This window comes from Choloepus didactylus, chromosome 2, assembly GCF_015220235.1.
Source record: "Choloepus didactylus isolate mChoDid1 chromosome 2, mChoDid1.pri, whole genome shotgun sequence".
Taxonomy (NCBI): domain Eukaryota; kingdom Metazoa; phylum Chordata; class Mammalia; order Pilosa; family Megalonychidae; genus Choloepus; species Choloepus didactylus.
Genome location: NC_051308.1, coordinates 156,774,979 through 156,800,130, shown reverse-complemented (window position 1 = coordinate 156,800,130; position 25,152 = coordinate 156,774,979). Strand labels below are relative to the sequence as shown.

Sequence of the window (25,152 nt, the reverse complement as noted above, 5' to 3'; positions counted from 1 at the left end):
TGTAGATGCGTTCCCAGCCTGCTGTAAGGATGGCTGTATGGGGTGTGTTAATTTCCCCCTCTTTGCACAGGTCCGCTTCCCAGCTCCACGACAATTAGCTGTGGGTGCATGAAAAGCTACTGTTCATGACTGATACTGTGGCATGTGTGCGTGTTGCTGGAAACACTTCCCATCACACTGGGTTTTTTGGCGCAGTTCTGGGCTGTGGCTCCGGTGCCAGGCAGGAGTGTTCCCTGCCCGCCAGGAAGATGGCTGTGGTTTTTTCCCCTTTTGGCTCACCTCTGCATTCCTCGCTCCAAGACAATTAGCAGCTGGTGCGTGAAAGGCTATCTTCTGCACCAGATATTGAGGCACTCACACGGCCCGTTCCTGCCATGCTTCACTGTGCAGTTGTTGCTGCCGTATCTGCAGCCGCTTTTGGGTTTTTTAAAAAAAGAAACAGTCAGCCTCCAAATGCAAACCCATGGATTCCCCACGCCGCAGCATGGCTGCCAGATATTCAGCAGGCTTACTCACTCGTTCAGAACGTAGACTCCCAGTTTCAGCAACTGCACAGTCCCTGTGGATTTAGCAGACCTTGTTCAGCTGGTGCATCACTGGAACTGGTGTTCTGGGTCACTTTCTGGCTTTTATCTAGTATTTTTCACGGAGGTGTTTTTTTGCCCTGTCTCTCCTAGCTGCCATCTTAGGTTCTCTCCGATCAAATTATTTTTATACTTTCCAGAATAAATAACCTCTAACAGTCTCACCAAATGAATGGTCACATATATAAAGTCAACTACTTGCCTTTTACTATTTCCAAAGAAATAACTATGTTGCATATAATAATAATAATTATTTATCTCCTCTAAAAATACAAAAATATGCTAACTCTAATATTACAAAGATCTAGAAAGAGAAAGAAAAATGGGTTCAAAGAACTGTATGTTTGTTTGGGATAGATCTCAGAGAATTACAATGAAATTAAAAAGTTTTAAAGACCCAACACAATGAAGGACTTAACAATAGTAAAAAACTGAGATTTATGAGGCTAAACTAAGCTCATTGTATTTGTACTTAAAAAATATATATCTTTTAAACCTAAACCAAAGAACTGAATTCTGATCCCCAATTACTTAATGCCTTAAATTCCAAACTTGTGTGTCAGAGAATATAGAAAAATCGGTATCCTAGTGCAACTTCTTTTAATCATTCCTAAACAGCAACATTTAAAAAAAATAATTTGAACTCAAAGCCTAAGACAAGAGAATGTCCTGGCAAAGTCTTACGATTTTAGCTTTATGTCCTTTCTCTAAATTATTATGGATATAAAAAGTAACTCTGTTAAACCTACCTCTAAAAATTATTTAATATTTTAGTTTTAAGGGGAAGAAAATATTCTCAAAAATTTTCCCAACTGCTGTTTTAAAACATAAGTAAATATATATAACAAAGATAAATTGTAGTAGATGATTATCTGATATATTAAATCACGTGTTCCTCTTTGTTATATTCACCACGACAGAGGAATGCAGTACCAACTCTAGTTCTTCTGCAGTGCCCTAGGACACTAAAGTCAAAGGACACAGGGAACTTAAGGAGGAAGGTGTTTAAAAGAACATTTAGGGAGACAAAGGACAAAATTTAGATTCTCAATAAGCCTGCCTAGTGTTCTCTTGATGGACACAAACTTTTCGTCATTGAAAAAAATAACCACCCAAGTTCAGTCTTGATACATGTGCCATAGGTTGTAGATGTCTGCTATGTTTCAGAAGTACAAAAGCAAACAGAAATCTAATTTAGACATCCTTACATTCAAAGGGATTGGAGTCTCTGTACACATCACCTCTGAAAGCAGGAACATCTTTTCCCTTGGCAAAAATAATGACAGCAGATCCAGTCAGCTTGTGTGTATATTATAGCAGCCTAAAATTCTTATCTTAAAGTAACTGAGACTTCTAAAAGAATATTTAAACAACTCAGTCTAAACCAAAATATTCCCTTTAATAATACTGCTAAAAACTGATATAAAAAGTGAATTATTTGATTATCTAAATGCCAAAGCTAGGATAACTGATTTTAAAATTATAGATATTCATAACAACAAAAAAGCATTTATGCTTATATTTTTAAATATTTGTGAAAGTATGTATGTATGTATAGATGTAGAAAAAAGACTGGAATAATATATGCCAAACTATTATATATTTATTTTTATTTTCTCCTCTATATTTTCTACATTTTACAAATTTTCCATAATAAGCACTTAACTAAGTAATAGAAAAGGATTTTTCAAGTAATTCAAGCTCTACAAATCCTTCCTAGATTGTTATTAAAAAGAGACAGCATTTTTATATTGGGATTTGAACCCAAACCTTTACCTGGGTCAGAAATCTTAAGGTTCGCATTAAATATGTAATTTCCCATAGCAACACTTAAATTGAATTCCTTCAAAAGCACCACACTCCAGAATTAATGAATGGCTTTATAACCTTGCATTAATTCTGTACTTTAAACTATAAAAATATTTGGATAAATATCTACAACCTTTATATTTTCTTTTAACTTATCATTCTCTGTTTCCTTTTTATGAATTTGGAGCTGTAGTCGTTCATGCACAACTTTTACTGATTGTGAAAAACGGTTTGCTTTCAAAGCATTTGCCTATAACAGAGAAAAGAAAACAAACAAAAAATGTGTTATTTTATGTCTCCAAAAAATCCTTTAACTTTACTCCTACTTAACTAACCATGATTTAAAAAGCTGATAAAAAGCAGAGTACCAGTTCACATAAACTGCCCCCTCCTATTACAAATGTATTACATCTAAAACTTAGGTTTTGTTATAGGAATCAGCTCATGCAACTGTGGGGACTGACAAGTCTTGAATTCCATAGGGCAGGCCACAAGCTGAGAACTCTGATGAAGGTTTCCACGATTTCCCCAGGAGAAGCTGGCTGGCTCAAGTAGAGTTGGAAATTCTTCCTTCTGATGTTGAAACCATCAAGCTTCCCTTTAAGGCCTTCAACAGATTCAATGAGATTTTTGTCATACAATTGCTGAAGGCAATCTCCTTTGTTGATTGTAGACGTAATCAGCCATAGATGCAATCAACTTATTGATGATTTAAATCCATGAAATATCCTCACGGTAACAATCAGGCCAGTGCTTGCCTGAACAAACAACTGGACACCAAAACCTAGCCAAGTTGATGCATGAACTTAACCATCACACAATCTATCCTCCTAAGAACAATTACAGATATGTCTAAAATGTGTCTACAAACACCAAAATTACTTAATCTATCCCCAAATTGAAATCAATACAAACTTACACATAGTTCCTAACTTACAGTGATTTATGTAAAGTACCTTCACTGAAACACCATAAAATCTAAAAAAACTTTTTAAAATTAAGATGTTATATTTGATACATAAAACTTGCAAAATACCAAAATAATCTAGGATTTCAAGAAACTTTTGTGTTTATTTCTGAGGATATGGGAGCCAGATAGAAATGGGAAGAAGGGGAAGGGGGAATCAATATTAAAGAAAAAATAATGAATTGAGTTTAAAAGCTCATAATTTTCTTACCTTTTCATTCTGAAACAAATAAGAAAGTTCTTGGATATAGGTCTCCTTTTCAAGTACCTTCTTCTTAAGATTCTTTAGCAAATAAAATACAAGAATTAGAAATATCAAACTGGGTAATATTTGCTAATTTCATAAAACCAAGCAGCATACAAACAAAAACAAAATGTCAGAAAGAATGGCCACAAAATGCAAAAAAGGACTTACAATATTCTCAGTTTCATTATCTTTTAGCTTCTCTAACAACATGCTGGGTAAAGTATCCCCTATCTGTGAAAATAACAGATGTTAGAAACCAATGTTCACAAATTGTATTTCTCTACTTTAAAAGATAGAGTGGACTAAATATCACTCAAGAAATTACTATGGACAACTAATTTGCACAGTTCAGATTTTTTTAAAAAGTTAACCATCAGAAGGCTTTTTGACTAAGTGATTGAAACCATTTTGGTCTACAATTTATGAAATCATTTAATTTACTAAATTAATCTCTAAAGAATGCATAAAAAACATAAGCAAATGACACATAAAACACAAAAATCCTGTATACAAAGGAAGGTCAATTCAGTGCTGTTCATGAATAGGCAAAAATTATAAACAGCCTAAATTCCAGAAATAAGAAATTTGTTCAAGAATTACTGCAAATTTGTAACAGAATTCTATGTGGTCATTCTTAATGAGACAGTAGAGGAATGTTTATTGATTTGGGGGGATCCTTTCTACTCCTACTTGAAAAATCTGAAAAACTATGAATCCCTTCACCCTAAAGCACATATGCCTGAGCATATCATACAAAACTGTAAATACAAGTTCAGAGGGCTCATGGACCCCATGAAGCCCATCCTCGAGCTCTGCAAGGATCCACAGAGATCAGGTTAAGAATCTCTCCTATTGAAAAAATATTTAATATATGAGAAAATATTGATGATAGTGTTAAGCACAAAAGTCAGATTCCAAAACAATGAGAAGAGTATGACAACTATTTTTCTAAAACAACATACACACATACACATGCAAATAACACATGTACAGTAACAGAACAAAAAACTGGAAAAGTATATGACACAAAATTAATAGTGCTTAATAGCGACTTTTCACATGTCAAGGGACTTCTTATTTCTTCACTTTCCTAAATCTTCTATAATGGTCATGGAATTTTGTAATTACAAGAACTGTTATCCAACTTAGGCAATTTTTACAATCCTAAGAAAATGTAGGAAAGAACAACAAAGTAGTCATTGGAATAACTTAGGTGACTTTGTTATGGGCTCGACTTCTCAGCCTATTACAAACATTAATTTCCTCAAGTACATTTGTCCTAAGACTCAAAAGAAGTAATAATCACAAAGAAATAAATAATACCAATGTAGAATTCTAGTCTCCAGTCAATGCATACAATATTTTGTATAAAATTTCAGGGGATTCACAGACCCCAGAGTAAGAATGCCAAATTAAGAAACTTGATCTTGCATAATTTCTTTATTCAACAGATGAGAAACAGTAAAGAAGAAAAATAATAACTTATTCTTTCTAAATATTTAAAAATGACAATATAGTATACCTGACCACCTGTCCATAAAGTTAAGCTTTAGTTTTCTTTTTATATTTGAGCAGAAGCTCTAAATCAGTTTTGCCCAATAATGAGGCGGTATCCTCTTATCCCACTTCTCCCCGTTTGAAGAGATGGGCTGAAATTGTATTATGCATATGAACTGTGTAGAAACAGGGAAAAAGGTAGAGAACTTTGTCCTAGATCAGAGGCAAATTACATGTGTGTTAGCATGTGTATGTGTGCATTTAAAGAATATACATAGCCCAGCAATTCCACTCCTAGGTATATACAACACAAGAGAAATGAAAATATTTGTCCATACCACAACTTGAAAATGAAATGTTCAAAGCAGCACTATTTTTTTAAATTAATTTTACTTACATAACTCCATATCTACCAAAAATACACTGCCCCTCACTCCTCCCCTCATCCCCTGGCAACCTCTAATTTACTTTTTGTCTCTGTAGATTTGCTATTTCTAGACATCTCTTATAAGTGACACCATACAATATTTGTCTTTACCTATCTTATTTTACAAAGCATAAGGTTTCCAAGGGTCTTCTATGTTGCAGCATGTCTTACGACTCCATTCTTTCTTACGGCTGAGTAATATCCATTGTGTACTTTCATCTGTTAATGGACACTTAGGTTGTTTCCACTTTTTGGCTATTGTGAATAATGCTACTATAAACATTGGTGTACAAGTATGTGTTTGAGGCCCTGTTTTCACTTTCTTTGGATATATACCTAGAAGTGGAATTGCTGGATATGATAATTCTACACGTAACTTTTTAAGGAATCACCATATTGCTTTCCACAGTGGCTATACCATTTTACATTCTCACCAAAAATGTATTAATTTCCAATTTCTCTGCATCTTCTCCAACATTTGTTCTTTTCTGTTGTGTGTGTGTGTGTGTGTGTGTGTGTGTGTTTCAATAATAGCCATGCTTGAGAGTGTGAAGTGTATCTCATTGTGATTTTGATTTGCATTCCCCTAATGGCTAATAATGTTGAGTATCTTTTTATGAGCTTTTTGGCCACTCGTATATCCTCTTTGGAAAAATGTCTAATCATGCCCTTTGCCATTTTTATATTGGGTTGTATATCTTTTTGTTGTTTTGTGGTAAAAGTTCTGTATATATTCTGGATATTAAGCCCATATCTGATATATGGTTTGCATCTATTTTCTCCTATTCTGTAGGCTGTCTTTCCACTTAATGTCCTTTGATGTACAAAAGTTTTTAATTTTGATGAAGCTGAATTTATCTATTGTTTCTTTCGTTGCTTGTGCTTTTGATGTCATAGCTAAGAATCCATTACCAAATCCCAGGTAATTAAAACTTGCCCTATGTTATCTTCTAAAAGTTTTATAATTTTAGTTCTTGTATTTAGGTCCTTGATCCATTTTGAGGTAATTTTAATATATGGTGTGAGGTAGGGGTCTAATTTCACTCTTTTGTATATGGATATCCAGTCTTCCCAGCACCATTTGTTGAAGAGACTAAGCTCATCTCATTGTATGTACTTGGCAGTCTTGCCAAAAATCAATTGGCCATAAATATGTTGGTCTATTTCTGGATTTTCAAATCTGCTCCATTGGTCTATGTATTAGTTTGCCAGGCTGCTATAACAAATAACACACAATGGGTTGGCTTAACTAGCAAGCATTTATTAGCTCATGGTTTTTGAGGCTAGAAGTTCAAAATCAAGGCATTGGCAAAACCATATGCTCCACTCAAAGGTTAGTGTTTTGGTGCTAGCTTGTTGTAATCCTTGGGGTTCCTTGGCTTGTATCTCTGCCTCATGTCACAGGATAACGTCTTCTCCTTTGTCTCTGATCTGGTTTCCACTGATTTCCAGCTTTTTCCTCTGGCTTTCTCTTTATAGGGTCTCTGGCAATCCCAATTAAGACTGACCCTCATTCAGTTGGGTCACACCTTAACTAATAACAACTATCTTCAACAACAATGGGTTCATACCCACAGGAATATGGATTAAGATTAAGAACATATCTGAATTAAGAACTTGTAAACATGTCTACATAATTCAATCTGTCACAGTCTATATGTCTATCTTAATGCCAGTACCATACTGTTTTGACTGCTGTGGTTTTGTACTACAATATGAAATCAGAAAGTATGAGTCCTCCAACTCTGTTCTTATTTTTCAAAATTGTTTTGGCTTTTGGAGTCCCTTGCAATTCTATATAAATTTGAGGATCAGCTTTTCCATTTCTACAAAAATGCCTTCTGGGATTTTGACAGGGATTGCACTGAGTTTGTAGATTGCTTTGGGTAATACTGACATCTTGATATTAAGTTTTCTAATCCATGAACATAAGATAATCTTGCCATTTATTTAGGTCATTAATTTCTTTCAGCAGTGTTTTGTAGTTTTCAGTGTACAAGTCTTTTATACCACTGGTTAAATTTATTTCTAGATATTTTATTCTTTTAGATGCTATTATAAATAGAATTGTTTACTTAATTTTCTCTTTGGATTGTTCATTGCTAGTGCATAGAAACACAATTAGTTTTTGTGTGTTGATCTTGTACCTTCCCGCTTTGCTAAAATCATTTATTAGCTGTGGTAGTTTTCCTGTGGATTACTTTGGATTTTCTACACATAAGACCATGCTATCTGCAAACAGAAATAATTTCACTTCTTCTTTTCAAATTTTGTTATCTTTCTTTCTTTTTCTTGCCTAATTACTCTGGCAAGAACTTCTAGTACAACACTGAATAGCAGTGGTGAAAGCAGGCATTCTTGTCTTGTTCCTCATCTTAAAGAAAGGGTTTTACATCTTTCACCACTCAATATAATGTTAGCTGAGGGTTTTTCATAAATAGCCTTTATCATGTTGAGAAAGTTTCCTTCTATTCCCAGGTTTCTGAGTGTTTTTATCATGAAAGGGTACTAGATTTTGCCAAATACCTTTTCTGCATCTATTGAGATAACTGTGTGGGCTTTTTCCCTTTATTCTAGTTATGTGATGTATTACATTGATTGATTTTCATATGTTGAGCCTCCCTTGTATTCCTGGAATAAATCCCATTTGGTGATAGTAAATAATCATTTTAGTAGATAGCAGCATTACCAGAAATAGCCAGAAAGTTGAAACAACCCAATTTCCATCAAGTGATGTCTGTATAAATAAAATGAATAGCTAAATAATGGAACTATTTGTCAACAAAAAGGCATGAAATACTGCTACACTCTACAACACAGATGGATCTTGAAATATTTACATTATGCTAAGTAAAAAAAGTCCACAATTGAAAAGACCACAGATTATTCCATTTACATGAATGTCCAGAATAGACAAATCCACTGAGACAAAAAGTAGATTAGTGGTTGCCTAGTGCTGGGGGAGATAAGAGAAATGGGAGGTCACTGCTAAAAAGTATGGGAGTGCTTTCTGGGAGGGATGAAAATGCTCTAAAATTATGGTGATGGTTGCACAACTCTGAATATACTAAAACCACTGAATTGTACACTTTAAATGGGTGAATTACATTATATGAATTATATCTCAATAAAGCTATTAAAAATAGAATATACATATGAATAAATACAATAACGTAGAGCTTAAATTCTAAGAGTTTTATTTTATTTTGACAGCTAAATGAAGTATAACAAATTATGGAAACTTCTGAGATACAAAATAAAAATATTTATATTTCCTATAAATAACATGCTGTTTTCATGTAAAACTATTTATGAAACATTACAAACAAGGGTTAGTTGATACCAATTTCAAACAAAAATTCAATTAAGTATTTCTATTTCAAATATACCAACATATTAACTTCTACAGTTTGAGAAATAATCTATCCTTTGAGTGAGAACTATCATTGTTAAATGAGTGCTTAGTTTTGACACCTTACTTGTTCGTATTCTGTCATTCTAAGTAGATGTTCTAAAGCTTGTTTTACACGTTTAAAAGTCTCTAACTCTTTTGTTAATATTTCCTTCTGTTTAGAAATCTTCTTCAAATTTGATGCAGAAAGATTGGCCTGATAAAATATAATAATCACATGCACAATTTAAGAGACGGCATTAAGCAAAACATTCTAAAATATTACGCTCACAAAAAGCCATTTTTCCTAGTAACAAAATCATGCTGTTGCATGCAGTGATAGCAAAGTTTGCCAAGTTTACTACTAGTAAATAAGTGTGTTACACAGCACACTAAAGTACAATGAAATTAAAATGAACTCATATCAAGGGCTTAAATTCTAAAAGTATTTCAGGCATTAATTCTAATAAAAGCAATAAAATATAAACTACTTTTTGTTCCTAATTCAAACTTTAGTATGCTGAAATTTCAGAATACAGAGTTTTCAGATAACACCAAGGAAAATAAACATAATTCATTTCTCAGAATTTAGTTTTCAATTCACTCTTGAGAAAAACTGACTCTCTAGTACAACTCCAGGTAAGTCATGCATGAAGATATATAGTTTCAAGCTTAGCCTATCACCAGGTATGGGCCTCAGATTATCTTTTAGCAAAATAATGACATAGGAATAAAGAATACTGATAAACTCCCACTGTTTGTATCAAATACCAATATGTGACCACACCTATTTAAGATCTGAGACCTCGGTTAATACATTCTGACTATCATACTAGTTCTTTATTTTGTTAAATGCTCACAAGTCAAATACTCACATTTTCAAAATTAATATCTTCAATCGTGCCCTTAAATAATGGCAAAAGCAATTCTATAGAATAGGTTGCCAACTCAGCTTCCTTAAGTGCTGCTTCCAATTCAGTCTTTTTGTTTAGGATGTCTTGCTTCAGGCTAATTACACACACACACAAATAAAATTTAAGTTAAATTTGTCACATAAACCAGTTATACTTTCTATGCAAATATAGCATAACCTGACTAAATACTACAGTTCCATAAACTGTTCTGTAACATATAACAATAAATCATCACTTGAAATAGATGAATGTTCACTGTCTATATTTCCATATTTTTTCTATACTTTCTATACATAGTATTTTTTTTTACAATTTTTTTTTTATTTTGAAATAAATTCAAAGTTATAGGAACAGTTGCAAAAACAATACTAACCCCATACAAAGAATTCCATCATACCCTGACCCCCCTCCCCCGATAGCTCAATCCACCAACCTTAACATGTTGTCACATCACTATTTCTTTCCCTCCCTATCTATCATCCATCATCTATTGCTCTGTCTTCTGAACATATGAAAGCTAGCTGCACACATCCTTGAACAAACACTATAATTCACTTATACAATTCCCATGAACAAGAACATTCTTTTATGCAATCCCATTAAGCGCAGCTAAGAAGTACCACAGGTTCAACAATGATACAAAGATTACATTCTATATTTCCTTTACCTTATGTCTCAACTGTGTCCCTATGAGCCACCTGTCCTCTATCCTCTAATTCCATCCAAGTTCATCCTTGGCATTCAATCATCTATTTAGACTGTCTTTTTTTTTTTTTTTTTTTTTGGTTGTGGGAACATATATACAGCCTAAATCTTCCCATTCCACCCCCTCCCTAGCCTTCCATTAGTGGGATTAATCACATTTAGAATGTTGTAATGCTCTTTCCCACCATCCATTACTAGAAATTTCCCTTCACCTCAAACAGCAACTCCAACCTCATTTCTTAACTCCCCATTGCCCCTTTCTCCATTTCTCTTAACCCAAACTCTACAATTCATCTTTATGGTTACATTCTCTGATAGTTTCTTTGTGTTTGCTGTGGGGGTTAAAATTAATCTCTTAAATCCATATCAATCTTGTTTTTCTTAGATACCACCTCCACTTCAATAGTACACATAAACTATGTTCCTATACTCCTCCATTCCCCTACCTTTATATAGTTGTGTAAAATTACATATTTTACATTGAGTTCAAAACCACTGATTTCTCATTAGGGTTTGTGTAATTTATATCATGTAGGAAGTAAATAGTGGAGTTACAGTTCAAAAATTATTGACTTCTATTTGTATTCCACTGTGGCTGGAGAACGTGCCCTGAGTATATTCAATTTTCTTTTCTTTTTTTTTTTTTTAATTTCTTGAGGCTTGTTTTATGTCCCAGCTTATGGTCCCTTCTGGAGAAAGATCCGTGATCGCTAGAGAAAAATGAGTATCGTGGTGCTTTGGGATGTAAGGTACTATATATTTCTGTTAAAATTCTCTGTATCTCTTTCTTCTTTCTGTTGTTTCTCTGTTGGTAGGGTTCCCTTTAGAATCTGAAACAGGGCAGGTCTTTTATTGGCAAAGTCTCTCAGGATTTGTTTGTCTGTGAAAAATTTAAGCTCTCCCTCGAATTTGAAGGAAAGTTTTGCTGGATAAAGTATTCTTGGTTGGAGATTTTTCTCTCTATTTTAAATATGTCCTGCCACTGCTTTCTCATCTCCATGGTGGCCACTGAGTAGTCACAACTTAGTCTTATGTTGTTTCCTTTGTATGTGGTGAATTGCTTTTCTCTTGCTGCTTTCAGAACTTGCTCCTTCTCTTCAGTATTTGAGAGTCTGATCAGAATATGTCTCGGAGTGGGTTTATTTGGATTTATTCTATTTGGAGTTCGCTGGGCATTTATGCTTTGTGTATTTATATTGTGTAGGAGGTTGGGGAAGTTTTCCCCAACAATTTCTTTGAATACTCTTTCCAGATCTTTACCTTTCTCTTCCCCTTCTGGGACACCAATGAGTCTTAAGTTTGGACGTTTTATTTTATCTATCATTTCCCTGAGATCATTTCAATTTTTTTGATTTTTTTCTCCATTCTTTCTTTTGTCCTTTAATTTTCTGTTCTGTGGCCTTCTAGAACAGTGAGATGTTGTTCAGCTTCCTCTAGTCTTGTATTGTGATTATCCAGAGTCTTTTTAATTTGGCCAACAGTTTCTTTTATTTCCATAAGATCTTCTATTTTTTTATTTAGCCTTGCAATGTCTTCTTTATGCTCTTCTAGGGTCTTCTTTATGTAGCTTATATCCTGGGCCATGGTCTTCTTGATGCCCTTTAAATCCTTTGCCATGCTTTCGTTCCTCGATTGTGTTTCTTTAATTCTGCGAGGAACTTTGTTTCTTCAGATAACTTGATTTGTGTGTTTGGAGTTGGATTCTCCATATCGTCTGTTTTATCATATGCATTGAGATTTTCTGTTGTTTTTGGCCTCTTGGCATTTGCTCTGCTCAACAGGGTTCTTTTAATTTGTGGGGAAAAAAAAAAAAAAAAACCTATCTAATTTTTCAGAAACACTGTTTGGTGACATACAGTTTCTCTAACCAACCAACAGATGGCGTCTGTGAGTCACCTATACCTCTCAAGTCAGTTCACCTCTTGTGGGGTCCAGCCAGAGAACTCAGCCTGGGTGTGTGCCTGGAGCTGTCCGCCCTGAATGCGGGGCGCTTGTATGGGTGGTCAGGAAGGAAGGACAGCCTCAATATTCAAATCCCACCGGTTCCCGGAGATTCAAGGCTGCCGCAAGAGACCAAGCCTTCATTTCATTTCAGCCCCAGCCCCTGTCCCTCTCTCTCGATGTCCCACAAACTTGGCGTAGTGTCTCTGGGATCTCCCAGCAGGTCCCCCTGCCCAGCCGCGCTCCTCCAGGACCACTGCTGAGAGAATGCTGCGCTACGTCATCAGCGCGCGCCATCCCTCAAGGGAAGCCCCGGGACCCCGGGCCAAGCCAGCTCGCTTTCAGCCTTATGCAAAAATGGCCAAACGGGGCGTCTCCACACCCTCCTCCTCGCACAGTTCCTCCTTCCCAGCTCCGGGACAACTGGCGGGGCTCTGGGCTGTGGGCACGGCCCCAGGCAGGAGTTTGTCCAGCCCTCCCAGGAGCGAGCTGCTAGCCTCGGGGATTCTTTCGGCTTCTGCCTCTCCGCTCCATTCCCCCGGCCCCAGGGATATCTGCAGCGGTCTATCTTCCAGGCCACAGAGAGGCCGGCCCAGTCCCCTCTTGCTGCGTTTTACCGCGTGTTTCCCACGATCACACCTGCAGCTGCTCGCAACTGCAGCTGCTCCTGGGTTTTCCCCTTTTTTCTTTTTTTCTTTTTTTCCCAGACTCCAAACCCTGGCTTCCCTGGATCACCGCATGGCTGCGGGACTTCCAGCCGGCTTACTCACTTGTTTCAGAATGCAGACTCCCAGTTTCACCAAGTATACAGCCCCTGGGAACTAGCAGATCTCATTCAGCTGGCACATTGCTGTAACCGGTATTCTGGGTTACTCTCTGGTCCTTATCTAGTGTTTTCCACAGAGAAGTTCCTTAGCCCTGTCTCATCTAGCCACCATCTTGGTTTCTACATAGATAGTTTTTAAAATGTTAAGATATGTAAAATACAAAGGACAAAAACAACACTTCATTGTGCTATGCTTAATAGACAATTATTTAATATCCTCTTTTTGGCTTGTAAAAGGATGTGTAGGAATGTATAGTTTTTTTTTCTTCTTCTTCCTTTTCCTCTCCCCTACTATAAAACAAAAGATTCATCTTTCTAGACCTTATTTCCAAACCCTGTCTTGAAGCTTAGGGTTCTTCACAAACATTTTGTTCAGAAGAATGAATAAGCTAAACAAAAGGAAAACAAAAAACTAAAATTCCCAAGTTATCTAAAAATCTTTTCACATTTGGTTTTAGAATACATATTATCATTCAAAACCAAACTGGTAATAATTGCTTTCTTGATTATGTTCTGTCTAGATACCATTGTGTTATTATTTTAAGATAAGTATTTTTTTTCGTTCTGAAATCAGGATGCTTCTTACGATCCTTGTCAGTCAGGAGGCAGTGTTGACCTGCCATTGCCTGCACATGACCAAAACCTAAAAGAATGAGTGTCCAATGCTTTGAAGACTATCGTGGTAAGGATACAGCACTTTTTAACCTGTAGGAACAAAGGGTCATGGGGAGGGAGTGAGAGTGCTTGTGAAGCAGAAACATTTAGCAACTTTCCAGAAGCAGGACTCCAAAGTACACTTGCTATACATAATTAAGAGCCCAGCACCAAGCAATCTGCCTTCATTGAAAGATTTTTCTAAGAAATACTCTATCACCAATGCTCTTAACAGCAAGGAAAACTCTAACTCAAAAAGTGACTCTGAAGAGTTAGACTTTGAAATATAAAGAAATTTGGGGAATACCTTAACTAACTTATTTCAGTTACATTTTACTTTTATGTAAGCACAGAGCCATCTGGATTAAAAAAATCTGTCTCTTAGGTTTCAAGGAACTTTTTCAGTAGGTATAAATAAAATTCCAAGAGATAAGAAAGCATCGTGTCACTGTTTAACAGGCAGCTTTTTTTTTTTCCTTTATGGGACACAATGCAGTGGCTCATCCTTTGAGGTGGATTGTGAGTCTCACTGGCTGAACGTGATGGGCCTAGAAAGATGCCAGCTACCAATGACACTTATCCATTATTACAAACCATGTGCAGAAAGCAAAAAACATTAATATGACAAAATATAATTTTTCCCTCAACATACCAAATGACAGTGAATTAGTACTCATTAGCTGTTTTTCTGATACTCCACAGTATTTGTTTTCATTTATCTTAGTTTAAAAGCTTTAATTTAGAAATTCTTAATAAGTATGGTTATATTGTTAATTGCTTTCACTAAAACTCCAAAAAATACCTGTAATCAGATTAACTAAAAATATGAAGAAGATACTCACGAAAAACTGCTGTATTTGATGCAAATAATTTATATTATGGACAAAACATGAAATCTGAAATGAGAAAATTAGATTTCCCTTGCTACTGATGACATTACCCACTGAGATGACTTTCACTTGCACGCCGTGGTAGATATTCTCTCTCTGATCTTCTTTCAGGATGGGAAAACACTTCTGATTGACTTCCATCATGTGTAGGTTTCTCCATAAATTCAGTACACGGATTATATAGAGGCAGCTTCCACAACAACTTCTTTATATATGCTGAAAGCTGGGAAATATTTTAGTTATTAAACAGCAATTCAGTAGAGATTCTTATTTTGTCATTACCCTATTAAGATAAAGATCCTAAGCATGCATAAAAGCATAACTGTTGGTTGTGCCTAAGAGCCTCCTCCCGAATGCCTCTTTGTTGCTCAGATGTGGCCCTGTCTCTCTAGCTAAGCCAACTTGAAAGGTGAAATCACTGCCCTCCCCCCTACGTGGGATCAGACACCCAGGGGAGTGAATCTCCCTGGCAACGTGGAATATGACTCCCGGGGAGGAATGTAGACCCGGCATCGTGGGACGGAGAACATCTTCTTGACCAAAAGGGGGATGTGAAAGGACATGAAATAAGCTTCAGTGGCAGAGAGAATCCAAAAGGAGCCGAGAGGTCACCCTGGTGGGCACTCTTACGCACACTTTAGACAACCCTTTTTAGGTTCTAAAGAATTGGGGTAGCTGGTGGTGGATACCTGAAACTATCAAACTACAACCCAGAACCCATGAATCTCGAAGACAGTTGTATAAAAATGTAGCTTATGAGGGGTGACAAGGGGATTGGGAAAGCCATAAGGACCACACTCCACTTTGTCTAGTTTATGGATGGATGAGTAGAAAAATAGGGGAAGGAAACAAACAGACAAAGGTACCCAGTGTTCTTTTTTACTTCAATTGCTCTTTTTCATTCTAATTATTATTCTTGTTATTCTTGTGTGTGTGCTAATGAAGGTGTCAGGGATTGATTTGGGTGATGAATGTACAACTATGTAATGGTACTGTGAACAATCGAAAGTACGATTTGTTTTGTATGACTGCGTGGTATATGAATATATCTCAATAAAATGAAGATTAAAAAAAAAAAAAAAAAAAAAAAAAAGACATAATGCTGAGCAAAATAAGCCAGGCACAAAAAGAGAGATATTGTATGTTACCACTAATGTGAATTCTGTGAAAAATGTACAATGTTTTACACTGTAGAATGTAGGGGACCTAGAGATACCAATTAGTGGAGGGGGAATGATAATCTAATACGAACAGATTATGATTATGATTATGGTTTGTAAACTTTCTTGGATATAGTAAGATCATGTTGGAAGCAATAGAGTTATTTTAGGTTTTTTTTTTCTCTTATTCCTTTGTTTTCTTAGGGGTTGTTAATTTTCTTGGGGTATGGAAGGAACATGTTGGAAGCAATGTAGTTATTTTAGATTATTTGTTTTTCTTACTCCTCTGTTTGGACATGGTTTATTAATTTTCTTGGGGTATGGTAGGAACATATTGGAAGCAAAGTAGTTATTTTAGGTTATTTGTTTTCCTTAATCCATTGCTTTGTTTGAAATGTTGTGGGGTTTTTTTGGTTGTTGTTTGCCTGTTTGTTTTTAATTTTTTGATAAACAAAGTTAAAAAATTGAAAAAAAATCAGTAGAAAAATGGGAGTAGGGGCTAAATGACAAATGGGGTGGGATGGGGGGATGGTTTGGGTGTTCTCTTTTCACTTTTATTTTTTATTCTTGTTCTGATTCTTTCTGATGTAGGGAAAATGTTCGGAGGTAGATTGTGGTGATGAACGCATAACTATATGATCATACTGTGAACAGTTGATTGTATGCCATGGATGACTGTATGGTTTGTGAATATATTTCAATAAAACTGAATTAAAAAAAAAAAAAAAAAGCATAACTGTTAAAAGACAAAACTGAAATTATAACTACCACTTATTATGATATTAATTCAAAACAGTATCAAAATACCTGTGCTGGTTTGAATGTATCATGTCCCTCCAAACGCCATTATCTTTCATGTAACCTTGTGTGGGCAGATGTATCAGTTTTGATTAGACTGTGATTCTTTGAGTGTTTCCATGGAGATGTGCCCCACCCAACTGTGGGTGATGACTCTAATTGGATAATTTTCATGGAGGCATGGCCCCACCCATTCAGCATTGGCCTTGGTCAGTGGAGCCATATAAATGAGCTGACAAGCAGAAGGAACTCAGTGCAGCTGAAAATGACATTTTGAAGAGGAGCTACAGCCAAGAGGGACACTTGGAAGAAAGCACAGAAACTGCAGATGAGAGACAGTTTGAAGATGGCCGTTGAAAGCAGACTCTTGCTCTGGAGAAGCTAAGAGAGGACAAACGCCCCAAGAGCAACCAAGAGAGACATTTAGAAGAGGAGCTGCGGCCTAGAGAGGAACATCCTGGGAAAAAGCCATTTTGAAACCAGAACTTTGGAGCAGATGCCAGCTACATGCCTTCCCAGCTAACAAAGGTTTTCCGGACACCACTGGCCATCCTCCAGTCGAAGGTACCTGATTGCTGATGTGTTACCTTGGACACTTTATGGCCTTAAGACTTTAACTGTGTAACCAAATAAACCCCCTTTTATAAAAGCCAATCCATCTTTGGTGTTTTGCATTCCAGCAGCATTAGCAAACTAAAACAATATCATTCAACAAATGCCATTTTTCACACACTTTACAAAGGGCTTGCTACTTTCTACATTTTACAAGAGTGTAATTACTTTTGTTAATGTATTTCTTGAAATACTTCAATAATATGTTAATCTAGCAGGACTAGAAAACAGATAGAAAAACCATGGGTTAACTATGGTTTTCAGTTTCATTAAATCCAACCAATAGGAAATATATTTTATTTATGCCTAGAACTGTGGAAAGTTAAGATACTTTTTTTAAATTCAATTTTATTGAGATATATTCACATACCATGCAGTCATACAAAGTGTACATTCAGTTGTTCACAGTACCATTATATAGTTGTGAGTTCAACACCAAAATTAATTTTTGAACATTTTCATTACCACACACACTAAAATAATAAGAATAAAAATTAAAGTGAAAAAGAACAATTAAAGTAAAAGAGTACACTGGGTGTCCTGCCCCCCTCCCCCCATTTTTCTACTCATCCATTCATACACTGGACAAAGGGGAGTGTGGTCCATATGGCTTCCCCAATCACACTGCCACCTCTCATAAGCCACATCTCTATACAATCGTCTTCAGGATTCAAGGGTTCTGGGCTGCAGTTTGATAGTTTCAGGTATTTACTGCTAGCTATTCCAATTCATTAGAACCTAAAAAAGGTTGTCTTTATTGTGCATAAGAGTGCCCAACAGAGTGACCTCTTGACTCCTTTTGGAATCTCTCTGCCACTGAAGCTTATTTCATTTCCTTTCACATCACCCTCCTGGTCAAGAAGACACTCTCCATCCCGTGATGCTGGGTCTAGATTCCACATTGCCAGGGAGATTTACTCCCCTGGGTGTCAGATCCCACATAGGGGGGAGGGCAGTGATTTCACCTGCCAAGTTGGCTTAGCTAGAGAGAGAGGGCCACATCTGAGCAACAAAGAGGCACTCAGGAGGAAGCTCTTAGGCACAATTACAGGCAGGCCTAGCCTCTCCTTTGCAGCAACAGTCTTCCCGAGGGCAAGTCCTATGGTAGAAAGCTCAGCCCATCCATCCATCAGTCCCCTATGTCTGTGAGCACATCAAGATACTTTTGAAAGTATTTGGCAAGAACAGCTATTAAAAAAAAATAGCACTTTCTTTTGAAAGTTGGCCTTTTAAAATCAAATCCGTTTATTCCCATTTCCCAGATCAATCTAGGATATTTCTTTGGTAATAACCAAGATACAGATGACATTACTTTCAAATTGTACTAAATTATCTAATTGTTTTCACAGAAACATGGGGATATTTTCTTAAGGGAATATTGATTAATGTCTTCACCACTGTTCCATTTTAGGTAATGAGTTAAAACGTTAGCAACCATTAAAGCTGTGTTTTCACAACTCTAACATACGATAATGTGTCCTCCTGACTTTATTTTACATTGGTACACAATATTTAAAAGTTTTATGCATTTTTAAGAGATATTTACCTTTTGAATTTATTTTTATATTTCTGTATTATAAAATACATTATGTTCAAGAATTGTCAATACTATATGAAGACATGAAATTACAGGTTGAAAGTTTAGTCAAAACATCTAGTTAACAATCCAGAAACCTTCCATAGTGTAAAAATGCGTTTGTTTTTGCCTGAAGGTTTTACATAATGCAAGGATAAATATTTAGAATATAAGTTAATAGAAAGCATGCTCCTATATTTGAAATACCAGCAACAGATGTCCCAAAGAAACAGCTAATAATCTACAGATAGATTAACATAATCCATTTGAATTCTGCAAACATGCAACATCTGTTATTAGACCATAACAATATTTTGAGCTATCTGTAGTTTAGAAGAATTAAAAATATACAGATACACAAAATCAAAGGAAAAAGCCAAATCTAAGGGTTCAGAAATACATGCTCTAGATATGTCACCTCAATCAAGAGAACTATCATCTACCGATTTTTCAGTTGCAATACTCTCCCACTCAGAAAGGAATTTTTATTTATCTTTTACCCATTCGGTTATTTAAACATTTGTCTCTCTGTAGACCAGAATCTCAAGCACAAATGTCTTGCTTATATTTGAATCCTCAGCACCTGCGAGTCTTATAAAAGGTAAGCAATAATTGAAGGAGAGGATTATTGAGCAGTTAATGAATATGAGTAAAGACTGTGTTGCTTTTTACTTATTCATCTCTTTGGTAACTATTAAAACAATGGCCCCTACACTCAGAATACAAGTTCTACAAAACAATGTAAGGAGACAGGGAACTTCAATTTGTAGAAAATGTATTCTACAATTTGATTCAGTTTGGTGTCAGTATTTTAATGAGTTATTACTTGGTTTTGTGAGCTACTGGCAGCTACATATACAATTTTTCTAAAAGTTTTATTAGAGAAAATCATAAACAAAATTTTTCTACTTCATCCCCTATAATAGGTAACCATATCGTATTTTAAAATGATAAACTAGTAAAATTAACACTTACGAATAGGGATTTTTAGAATGACTTTTAGCCCAATGTTCTAAAACATTTTCACTGCTGATTGCTCAAAGCATGAAGCAGAGAATGCATATCAGATATATTCCACAGAAGTTATCAACAATCAGATTCTTACAATCCAGAAATATTTTCCAGGATAAAGGCTGTTCAGAGGTTCCAAGACACTCCACGATTTTCACATTGTGACAATACTATAAACAAAAACGTGTGCAGAACAATGTAATCATTTTCTTTAGCATAAAAAGTCTTATCTTTATTGACAGATATACTGAACTTGTGTACAACTTGTTAGAGGTGAAACAAAGACTTTGTTCTGCACACATATTTACTGACCAAATCCTTAAAGACGAGCAATTTTTAAATAATTTCAAATGTTTAAAAAACTGAATTTCCTATATAGGGATGACTTTACCAGTCCTCTACCAAAAAGGCATATACTTTAAGCCTTTTCCAGGAGTGGTCAAGAGTTTATGCCGATCCAGCTATATTCACTAAACTATGTCCCAGTTTGGCCAACAAAAAGCATTTGAGGGATGTCTGTTCAGGAGCATAATGCTGGCCATGGTCAGAAAAATGAACATAGTCCATGAACTTCCTATACCTAGATTGGTGTAAGTAAACAAACCAGCTTCTGACAAATATGTACTTAAAACTAATGTCTTTGAAAAGAAAAGCATATAAATCTTGTATATTCTAATGTTTTGCCAAACACTAATTTTTGGAAAACTGGCTCCCGTTGGCTTCAAACAAAAACATACAGCCTCTACTAAAAATTCACTATGAAATATTCATTAAGGAACACAAAGAGATGAAGGAATACTGCCCGTTTCTCCCACTATCCTGGGCACTAGGCAAAACTTTACTAGAGAACTAACTGTATGGCATTTTAAACTCCATAATGAAAAAGTATATAGGAAAGTGGGAAATATGCAAAGAAAAAAAAAATAACCACAGCAAGAAATTAGGTCTCACGAGTAAAAACTACCAAAACCAGAACAAACATTTTCATAAGCCTGGGACATTAACTTAGATAACTAATTAGCTAATGCCTCTCTCCCGTGAATAAAGATAAAGAGGAATTTAATTAAAATTTAAAACACGGGTTGCAGATTGGATAATATGGGGGCAGGGAAAGAGTTGACAGCAAGAGTGACTGATCCTGTAAGTATAAAATATATACAAATACTTCAAGGCCCAAGTCCCACCTCCCTCCTAAAGCAATCTCTTGAACTCTAAATACCTAATAATTCAGAATTGTATAGTTTAGAATTTAATTGTTCCATAAACAATCATATTTAAGTTTCTTTTAGACTGGCAATCAACTCTATGAGGGCACATATCATATCCCTCACCCTTCAGTCCCAAAGATGTTCAAAACATTGTATAATCCCAAATAATTAAGTCAACATCCTTTACCAGATAGAGAGTGAAACATTTCTCTTCTCTTCAAACATGATAATGATAACTGCTACCAAATATTGAGTGGAGCACTGAATGACCTTATAAACATCTTCTCACAAAAGCTTTACACCGTTGTTACTAAGATCCTCAAGCTAAAGACAAGGAAACCAAGTCTTAGAAAGCTTAAATAGTTTGCCCAAGATTACAACTAAGGAAGTGGTGGAACTCAGTTTTGAACCAAAAGCCATGAAATACTGAAAATATAAATCAATATAAGGATCTACACAGCAGAAAGTAACTCACAAATATGCCTTAATTCAGCCGGCTTGTAAAACCATACAAATTCAATTTCTAGTCAAAATATTTTAAAAGTTCCATACAAGGAAATGAGGAATAAATAAGATTGAGCAACTGGTATGCATGGACTATGAGTCTAAAGAGACAGCAGATGAGTGACCAGACCACTAGATCCACTTGCTAAAACCTGTAACAGGGGAATAAAGGGGTGCTGTGAGAACACATGGCAGGATGCTGGAAGACTTACCAAAGAGGTGGAACCTCAGCTGAGTCCTGCAGAAGTCAGAGCTAGGGAAAAGGAGTGGAAAAGGTATTCCAGGCAGAGGGTACAGCATGGGCAAGAGCAAGGAGTCATGAGGGACCACGATTTGCAAGGGGGTAGGTAAGTGGCAAGGGATGAAGCTGGGGACATGACAAGAGGGGTCAATGTATGCCAAGTTCAAGAGCTTGAATTTTTTTTTTTCCTGAAAGTAAGGTAAGTCATTAAATAATTTTAAGCACGGAAATAAAAAGATCAGAAGTATGTTTTTAAAAGATCAATCTGGTGGTAGTTTGGAGAGTAGGCAGATGGAAGGAAGGAGAGTGGAAGCAGTGAAACTGGTTATTAAGATCCTAGAGAGGATAAATTCTAACATTCTTTTCCTCTAAAAATTTTTGAAGAAATCAAAAAGTTGTTTCCACTGGCAATGGAAACATAAAAAACAATGAAAAATTAAATTAATGAAAATGCCAGAACAGCAAGAGATCAGTATAGAAAGAAGTGATCAAATACCAACACATGATGATACTGGGAGCCACAGATTGTATAGTTTGGATGGTTTGTATGGTGTGTGAATATATCTCAAGAAAACTACATTTAAAAAAAAACACTATAACACCTCATTTACCCATGACCATCTAAAGAGATTGCTCCACATATGATAAATTAAGTTTCCAGATAATCATAGCTTATCTCTTTAATAGAAAATTTAGACCAATTAAAAGTATTGTTTCATCCTTTTTTCCTCTTTAAACAGAGTATGAGTAGATGGGATGCAATTTAACCTCTCTCTGATGATTCAGAGGCAGCACATTAAAATGAAAAGAACACTGGACCAGACTCAAAACGTCAGCTCTTAGTGCTTACTGGCCACCTGACAAGGACAGCCCTTAGCCACACTGAGCCTTAATTTCCATGAGAAAAAACTTTGCCAGCGAAAGCTAAGGTTAGGTTAAAACTGAGTGAAGCAAAAGTACTTAATTTTTTTTTTTTTTTTTTTTTTTTTTTTTAAATTTAGGGCCCCTTTGACACCATGCTAGGCTCGCTTTGTTGGGCTGCTTTCCCATCAGGTCTTCTGTTAAAATTCTTTATTTCATCACTTTCTTTTTTTAAATATAATCAACCTGGATCAATCACGATTCCTGAAATTGTTTGCAGGGCTGAATTATTTGTATAAAGCCAACTCTATCTTCCAAACAATTCTTTCAAGATCTACTTCTTGTAGAATTATTACAAAATCATCTTCAATGTAATCGGCTAAATCAGAGCCCAGAGGAAAACAACTATTTATTTCCAACACATTTGTGCCCAGTGGGTAGATGTTATTTCAACCTTATTGCTATACCTAACTGCTTGAGTCTTATTTATTTGTATAGACCAGACACAATGAATAACAGCAATTAGAAGAAAACCATTTTCTCATACCTTTGGATGCTCCAGATACAAAAACTATACCATTAATACACATCAATTGTCAAATGAGCAGAAATAAGAGAAGCAAAAAAAAAAAAAATGAACAGATAGCTGTTAAGGAATTACAAACGTGACGTTCTTATTGTAGGCAGAAGAGTATCAGACTAATTTTAAATAAGACAGACTTACTGCGGTTTGTGCATTTAACCATAACTAACCAAGTGGTTCTTAGAACTACAGCAAGAATCTCATTCATTCAAAACACACACTTGAAACCTTACTGTGCATCAGGTGATAGGAAAACAAAGATTTGTCTCCAAAATAGACTTTATCCCCAACACAAGCCACAGCATCAGGCTATTTTCTGTAAACAACAGGCACCACTCATTGAGCACATATTCAAAACCCGTCACTGAGTTTACTTCAACTTTTTTATTACAACCACCCAAGGTGATTATCATTGTCCCCATTCTACAGATGAGGAAACTGAAGCCATGGAGATTACAAGACCTGTCCCTGGCAGAGCTGGCACTGCACGCAGGCCTACCTCTACCTCTTTCCATATTATGCTAATCACACACTGAAGGGGTCTCCCGTAGCGATGAAACGTGGAAGGACCCTAGAGAAGGATTTCCGAAGTTTTCCCGGAGAATCTTCACTTATGAAGCCTCACAGTCTAGCACAGTCCAGCGCCTCTTATAGAAGCCACGTGAACGTGGGAGCACTACTTCTGAAGGAAACGCCGTCAGGCCTGGGGACCGCCGGGGAGGTCGGGGGTGAGTGGACCCTTTCAGGACCAGCCCACCTCCCTAAGATCCGCCCAGATATCCCAAGGACTACACCCGTTCCAGGAGTACAAGCCTTGATGCCTTTCTCCCAGACCATACAGTCAGTCTGGGGAAAGTGGAGAGTATGCGCAGAGGGGGTTGAGAGCTAGCTCAGAGAGGGCGCGAGGGCATTTCATTGCCGGGACGCACCGCCCGTAGCCCCCACGCAGACAAGACACGATAACCGTCAGCAGGCGGCCGAAAATTCCCACGAACAGTGCACCCGCGCCCCAAGCCGCGCCTACATCCCCGCCGTTGCGTCAGCACGTAGTCATGACGTCATCCCGCCGCCACTCCGATATAAATGGGCCCCAGGAACCCAAAAGTCGGCGCTTTGCGACCGTTAGCAAGAGAGTCTTGGTGTGCGTACCTGTGTTTTCCAGGCCTGGGCCACCTAGGAAGGACCGAGATGCACAGGGCTGTGGGTGGAAGCCTAGGAAAGAAGGCAGTAAACGCGAATCGGGAAGAGCCGAATTCGTAGCTTGCGATGGAAGAGTGCCCGCCTAGGAAGAGCGCCTGCGAACGAGACCAAAGCTAAGCTAGTAACGGGCAGACGGCTTCTCTGACAACGACTTCCCCGCCCCTTCCGTTGGACCCGCACCCGGCGCCGCCCATTGGCTGAGTTCGGAAAAGCGGGCGCCGGCACCTTGTTGCTATTAGCTGGGGTGGGGGGCGGAACCATAGTGGGGCCCTTTGTCTTTATCGGTTGTTTCTTGGGGAAATTTTTTTTTTTAAGTTTTTGTTTTACGAAAAGGACTGCACTTATGATTAGTTACCGAAATGTTGACTGAGCACAGGGAAATAAGGTCAATTAATTTAATAATATTCTGATCCTTTGTATGGAAGTGCCACCTTTTACTCTTTAAAGGGGAAATTTGAAAAAGCGAAGTTAACTGCGGCGAGAAGAGAGGTCGTTTAAAATGTATGGTATTGCAGTTTAGCTGAATTCCTTCTCTGGGCCTCAGTT

At 36.6% G+C, this 25,152-nt stretch overlaps 1 protein-coding gene across 8 annotated transcripts in view; it reads right to left on the bottom strand.

Annotated features, from left to right (window-relative positions):
- Positions 1-24,741, bottom strand: part of ODF2L (outer dense fiber of sperm tails 2 like) — a 65,015-nt gene extending 40,274 nt beyond the window's left edge. For 6 of the 8 annotated variants that reach the window (XR_005215322.1, XR_005215323.1, XM_037826732.1 and 3 more), the window contains exons 1-7: positions 24,556-24,741; positions 14,903-15,075; positions 9,798-9,930; positions 9,011-9,139; positions 3,776-3,838; positions 3,572-3,643; positions 2,527-2,643 (exon numbers count right to left, since the gene is read on the bottom strand). Coding sequence is in view for 6 of the 8 variants with exons in the window: in XM_037826732.1 (XP_037682660.1) it covers positions 2,527-2,643; positions 3,572-3,643; positions 3,776-3,838; positions 9,011-9,139; positions 9,798-9,930; positions 14,903-15,012 (624 nt within the window). In the remaining 2 variants the exon portion in view is untranslated. The remainder of the gene's footprint in view (positions 1-2,526; positions 2,644-3,571; positions 3,644-3,775; positions 3,839-9,010; positions 9,140-9,797; positions 9,931-14,902; positions 15,076-24,555) is intronic. The other 2 variants (XM_037826734.1, XM_037826737.1) reach the window with 1 other exon arrangement.
- Positions 24,742-25,152: the final 411 nt, after the last annotated feature.